This window comes from Nerophis lumbriciformis, linkage group LG23, assembly GCF_033978685.3.
Source record: "Nerophis lumbriciformis linkage group LG23, RoL_Nlum_v2.1, whole genome shotgun sequence".
NCBI classification, from domain to species: domain Eukaryota; kingdom Metazoa; phylum Chordata; class Actinopteri; order Syngnathiformes; family Syngnathidae; genus Nerophis; species Nerophis lumbriciformis.
The window spans coordinates 37,554,161-37,561,335 of NC_084570.2; the positions used below are offsets into that span (position 1 = coordinate 37,554,161).

Sequence of the window (7,175 nt, forward strand, 5' to 3'; positions counted from 1 at the left end):
AACCGATTAATCGAGAAAAAAAAATAAAAAAAATCTATAGATTAATCGATAGAAAAATAATCGTTAGCTGCAGCCTTAGTTACATTAGGGCCACATTGTGGTTCCATTAGGGCTACATTGAGGTCACATTGTGATTACATTAGGGCCCCTTTGGGGTCACATTATGGTTACATTAGGGCCATATTGTGGTTACATTAGGGCCATATTGGGGCCACATTGTGGTTACGTTACGGCCACATCAGGGCCACCTTGTGGGTACATTATGGCCATATTGGGGCCACATTGTGGTGACCCTGTTGGAGTCCCAGTGGGGCCACATTGTGGTTACATCAGGGCCACAGTAAGGTCACATTGTGATTACATTGGGGCCACTTTGTGGCGTTTCTGGTTTTTACTATTATTATGGTTGTTTTTGTTTGTTTATGCCCTTTTTTTCCCAAAGAAAACCTTTTTGTTAAAATGGCAAACATAGAAAATATGCAATATCCCCCCCCCCAAAAAAATATATTAAAGTGTAATATTTGATGTAAAGTAATTGGAGCCTGGGCAGCACGGTGCCACAGGGGTTAGTGCATGTGCCTCACAATACGAAGGTCCTGATTAGTCCTGAGTTCAATCCCGGGCTCGGGATCTTTCTGTGTGAAGTTTGCATGTTCTCCCCGTGACTGCGTGGGTTCCCTTCGGGTACTCCGGCTTCCTCCCACCGCCAAAAACATGCACCTAGGTTGATTGGCAACACTAAATTGGCCCTAGTGTGTGAATGTGAGTGTGAATGTTGTCTGTCTATCTGTGTTGGCCCTGTGATGAGGTAGCGACTTGTCCAGGGTGTACATCGCCTTCCGCCCGAATGCAGCTGAGATAGGCTCCAGCACCCCCCGTGACCCCAAAAGGGACAAGCGGTAGAAAATGGATGGATAGATGGATAATTGGAGCCTTGAATATGCCAATAATTCATAACGTTGATTTGATTAATTATTATTTTTTGAGCAATGTCAGTTTTCAAGAAGGCCACACTTTGGACACGCCTGCTGCAAACTACGCCCTCAAGGGGCACTCGGCGCAATCTGATTGGACGTTGGGGAAGTGCTATGATCTTCTGGAGATGACGTCATTGCTCATTTCCTACTCACAACACGTTATTGGCATTATGAAATATTCATGTGGAATAGAGGCTGGATGGAGCTGCTGAAGGAACCACCGCAGGGGACATTCCCGGTGGTGACGTCATCACGCTGTGTGTTTTGGATCCCGTCCTGCAAGGCCAACTGCGGTGTGCGCGTGCGCGTGTCACAGCTAGCTTAGCTCCCAGCCAGGTACAAGCCGACAGTAACAACAACAATAATAACCATAATAATAATAATAATAACAGCGGTACAAGCTAATAATGTCCATACAAGCCGACTGTAACAACAACAACAACAATAATAATAATATTAATAATAATAGCAATCATCGACCCACCACACGCAGCCGTACGCCCCGGTTCCGATCTGCTTGAGCCGAGTGTACTTCTCCGGAACCTCCCACACCGTGCTGTTGATTTCCTCGCGGGAGAAGCCCACCCGAGCCTCCATGGCGAAGGCGAGGAGAAGGCGAAGGTTTGGCGGTGTGTAACTTCTCCTCTCTCCTCATGAACCAGCGACTGTCACTTTCGCTTAGCAAGGTGAAGACCAACTGCGATCAAGCGCGTTTCCGGTTTGGTCACCTAATAAACGCCCCCGAAACCGGAAACGGAAATCCCTACAGCACAGGTGTCAATCTCAAAGCCCGGGTTTTTTTCTTTTTGGAAAAAAAAAAGTAACATTATGATTGACAACTGTTAAATCTGTATTGTTGTACAAGATGTAAATCATTTTATTTTTGGAATGTGAAACTGTACATTTATTTTGGGAGTAGATCAGCCAGAAAGTATTTACTATAAAAGAGATGACATGAAAAGATGGCAACCTCCATCCATCCATTTTCTACCGCTTATTCCCTTTGGGGTCGCGGGGGGCGCTGGAGCCTATCTCAGCTACAATCGGGCGGAAGGCGGGGTACACCCTGGACAAGTCGCCACCTCATCGCAGGGCCAACACAGATAGACAGACAACATTCACACTCACATCCACACACTATCAATCAATCTTTATTTATATAGCCCTAAATCACAAGTGTCTCAAAGGGCTGCACAAGCCACAACGACATCCTCGGTACAAAGCCCACATACGGGCAAGGAAAAACTCACCCCAGTGGGACGTCGATGTGAATGACTATGAGAAACCTTGGAGAGGACCGCATATGTGGGTAACCCCCCCCCCTCTAGGGGAGACCGAAAGCAATGGATGTCGAGTGGGTCTGACATAATATTGTGAGAGTCCAGTCCATAGTGGATCCAACATAATAGTAAGAGTCCAGTCCATAGTGGGGCCAGCAGGACACCATCCCGAGCGGAGACGGGTCAGCAGCGTAGAGATGTTCCCAGCCGATGCACAGGCGAGCGGTCCACCCCGGGTCCCGACTCTGGACAGCCAGCACTTCATCCATGGCCACCGGACCTGTGCCCCCCCCCCCCCCCTCAAGGAAAAGGGGAGCAGAGGAGAAAAGAAAAGAAACGGCAGATCAACTGGTCCAACAGGGGGGCTATTTAAAGGCTAGAGTATACAAATGAGTTTTAAGATGGGACTTAAATGCTTCTACTGAGGTAGCATCTCTAATTGTTACCGGGAGGGCATTCCATAGTACTGGAGCCCGAATAGAAAACGCTCTATAGCCCGCAGACTTTTTTTGGGCTCTGGGAATCACTAATAAGCCGGAGTTCTTTGAACGCAGATTTCTTGCCGGGACATATGGTACAATACAATCGACAAGATAGGACGGAGCTAGACCGTGTAGTATTTTATACGTAAGTAGTAAAACCTTAAACTCACATCTTAAGTGCACAGGAAGCCAGTGCAGGTGAGCCAGTATAGGCGTAATATGATCAAACTTTCTTGTTCTTGTCAAAAGTCTAGCAGCCGCATTTTGTACCAACTGTAATTTTTTAATGCTAGACATAGGGAGACCCGAAAATAATACGTTACAGTAGTCGAGACGAGACGTAACGAACGCATGAATAATGATCTCAGCGTCGCTAGTGGATAAAATAGAACAAATTTTAGCGATATTACGGAGATGAAAGAAGGCCGTTTTAGTGACACTCTTAATGTGTGATTCAAAGGAGAGAGTTGGGTCGAATAGGACTAGGGCCAATTTAGTGTTGCCAATCAACCTATCCCCAGGTGCATGTCTTTGGAGGTGGGAGGAAGCCGGAGTACCCGGAGGGAACCCACGCAGTCACGGGGAGAACATGCAAACTCCACACAGAAAGATCCCGAGCCCGGGATTGAACCCAAGACTACTCAGGACCTTCGTATTGTGAGGCAGATGCACTAACCCCTCTACCACCGTGAAGCCAAGATGGCAACCTAGAAATTATCAATATTATTATATTTCAAAATACATTTTTTTGTACATAAAAGTCGATTTCTGCAAGTAAAACCTTTGGAATAATGATTTCTAATTATTAATACAATCTTGGAAAACATTTTAAAAAAGAAAAAGAAAATACTTAATACGCCAGAATGTTTTGCCTTTAAAAATATATATATTTTACAATATTTTTGTATTGTATCACATTACTTTCTTTAAAAAAATGTGTTTGTAGAAAGAAGTTTATCGCTCAACTTAGTGAATATCTGTTATATTGGAAGTGCCTTGCTTTGTTTGCATGCAGTATTCAAAATAAAAATGACACCAGGCCCGCCACGTCATTTTATAAAACCCGTAAAAGCCTGGAAATAATATGCCATTATAAAGTACTTTTTCCTACTTATTGTGTAAATGCTCCAAAACATTCACACATATGGTTTTCTACACCAAAATTCTTATTTTTCTTCTTCTTCTTCCCCTTCTTCTGCCTCTTTTCCTTCTTCTCCATCTTCTGCCTCTTCTTCTTCTTCTTCTCCATCTTCTTCTTCTCCATCTTATGCCTCTTCTTCTTCTTCTCCATCTTCTGCCTCTTTTTCTTCTCCTCCATCTTCTGCCTCTTATTCTTCTGCCTCTTCTTCTTCTTCTCCTCCATCTTCTGCCTCTTCTTCTTCTGCATCTTCTTCTTCTTCTTCTCCTCCATCTTCTGCCTCATCTTCTTCTTCTCCTCCATCTTCTGCCTCTTGTCCATTTTCTGCCTCTTCTCCTCCATCTTCTGCCTCATCTCCTCCATCCTCTGCCTCTTCTCCTCCATCTTCTGCCTCTTCTTCTTCTGCCTCTTCTTCTTCTCCATCTTCTGCCTCTTCTCCTCCATCTTCTGCCTCTTCTCCTCCATCTTCTGCCTCTTGTTCTTCTGCCTCTTGTTCTCCTCCATCTTCTGCCTCTTCTCCTCCTCCATCTTCTGCCTCTTCTCCTCCATCTTCTGCCTCTTCTCCTTCTGCCTCTTCTCCTCCTCCATCTTCTGCCTCTTCTCCGCAGTCTTCTGCCTCTTCTTCTTCTGCCTCTTCTTCTTCTTCTCCTGCCTCTTCTTCTCCATTTTCTGCCTCTTCCCCTCCATCTTCTGCCTCTTCCCCTCCATCTTCTGTCTTTTCTCCTCCATCTTCTGCCTATTCTTCTTCTTCTTCTCCTCCATCTTCTGCCTCTTCTCCTCCATCTTCTGCCTCTTCTCCTCCATCTTCTGCCTCTTCTTCTTCTGCCTCCAGAATAGTACTTTGCCAAGTTTTACTAAAGCTTTAGGAGAACAGCCCTTACAATGCGACAATAGCATCAGCAAGAAGAGGTCTAAATCCAAACAAAAAGAGTCAGCTTCTGCAGAGCAAAAACAGCCCTTCTCGCCCAGAAAGGAGCGCGGCTGCTTCTTCAAAACAGATAAGGAACTGGCCCAAACAGTTCTGTGAGACGACAAACAGTAGTCCTTAAGACAAAACAAAGAGTTTACCAGCGGACATAAGATAAAAGCAAGGAGGTCACGAGAAGACATACTACATGGGAAAATACTGATTTAAACATGTCTATGGATTAAAAAAAGAACACTTAAAAATAGCTCATTCTCACAATGATAATACATTTCATCATTAAAAAATGAGCAGTTCAGTTGTCAGAATTTCACTGTAAAAAAAACTCACTAGTGCCAGTTTTATGTTTACTGAAAATGCACAAACAACCGTGGATTTTCCAGTTAAAAAATTGGATACTTAGTTGACAGAATTTTAGTGTGGTACAGTTTTTTCATTCACATTAATATGCTGTAAAAGCATATTTTACAGTAAATTCTCCTCTTTTTGAATTTACTGTTAAATCTACAGATTTATTTTTATTTTTACCGTGTACGTAAAAAATATTAAATAATCAAATAATTATATAATGACATCACGAGGCAAACACCCCATCCATGCATCCGCTTCCGCTTATTCGAGGTCGGGTCTTCTTAAATAGTGGGGCGGGCCCACTTGGGGTGATGCCAGAGGGTGATCCATGGGGAACGTGCTTTATCAATATCATGCAGTAAAAAAACTCTGCACAAATTATTTATTTTAATTTTAAAGTGTTTTATATATTGTGCTCTGATCAATTTTCAGTATCAAATGTTTCAAGTCGGTCAAAAAACTTTTAGTTTAAAAAAGGGTTTGTTTAGTTTTTAATTTCAGGAAAATCGATGCAATTTAAATCTTTTCTGTTACAGACAAAAAAAAAAAAGTATTATAATAACGTCATTCTTTGTTGTAAGTTGATCAATTTATTTTCTTCTTTAACCTAATAACGATACAATGTTACGCAGAGGTGTATTTATATACATTTTACAGACAGATGATAGCATTCATAGTCGCTCCTTAAAGCTAAAATGCTTTCTTCTTACGGGGCCGTAACAAAAAATAATCGAGAAGGTTGTGTTGTGTGACCATCTGTGTTGACTTTTTGTGTTGGTTGAATTTTTTTCTGTGCCATGACTAAGGAAGGTTGTTTGTATTGGGTCATATAGGTGAATGCTGTGCAATGTTTACTTCAGGGCTGTCCAAACTTTTTGACTGGGGGGGCGGCATTGGGCTTAAAAAATTTGTCTGGGGGCCAAAAGCCGACTGCATGCAAAGTAACTATATAAGTAAATACTATGCGGTGCTGTATTTTCACTCCAATGTGCAATTTGTGGTTTTTAAGCCGAATTACTCACAGTGTCCACACGATGCCAACAAATTAGTAGCAATTATACTGTCAGATTTTCAAAATAAAGTTGGGCCAAATCCCTTATTAAACTTGTGACTTTTTTCGCGGGCCAAAACGAACATGCTGGCGAGTTGTTGGTTGGTCACCCCAATTTTACCGTAAGGAAACCCTCAAGAAAAATTTGACCAAGTTAAGTTTTTGTAAATCATCTATTTTTTTTCATCATCCTCACTAGGTAGGAGCCTATCCCAGCAGCTTCCTGACTGTGTGGCCTACACGCTAACCACATTTTATTATCATGTCATTTAATTTTACAATTCTAATTTCATGTATGTCATTTTTTTTAAATATTTTTATTGCTAGAAATGATATGTCAGGATAATAATCTAATAAAGAAATATATAATGAATTATCGTGCTTCATGTTCGTGGCCCCTCTTTGCTGATTGGCTGAGAGAAATCACATGGTTTTCATGCCCAATATGTAGTAAGAACCATGTAAGTATGTTACCAAATATTATTTAATGTTGTCCTATAAACTAAAGGACAAAACAATGATTAGCATCATAAATTGTAAATAATAAATATTGTGCTGCAAACATCACATCTGAGCCACAAGATGGCGCTAGTGTTTTGCTGTGAATTAAGATGTGACTCGTAGCAGAATACTACAAGGAATGCTGGAAACAAAACACAGTCAGTCAGTACACGGTAATACAAACATTTGTGCAGGAATAAAAGGCTTTATTCGCAAGATGGTGCGCGGAAGTTGCCTACAGCCACAGCTGTTAATGACTGTGTTACTTTTACTCTGTGCTAATTAGAGTTAATTGCTTTTGGAGGTGAAGCAGCCGACTCAGCAGCAAATTTACTTCAGGCGCTCATTTATGGCAGAGGTGGCCAAAGTGCGCCCCCGGAGGCCGTTTGCGGCCCGCAGCTAATTTAACAACCCACATTCTAAAAATATTATTCCAAAAAAAAAGAAAAAAAAGGGGAACCAAAGACCCA

The 7,175-nt window shown here is 42.2% G+C and overlaps 1 protein-coding gene across 1 annotated transcript in view; it reads right to left on the reverse strand.

Annotated features, from left to right (window-relative positions):
* mapk13 (mitogen-activated protein kinase 13) overlaps window positions 1–1,696 on the reverse strand; it is a 55,642-nt gene extending 53,946 nt beyond the window's left edge. The window contains exon 1 of the mRNA XM_061985589.2: window positions 1,462–1,696. Coding sequence (XP_061841573.1) covers window positions 1,462–1,574 — 113 coding nt within the window. The 5' untranslated portion in view covers window positions 1,575–1,696. The remainder of the gene's footprint in view (window positions 1–1,461) is intronic.
* Window positions 1,697–7,175: the final 5,479 nt, after the last annotated feature.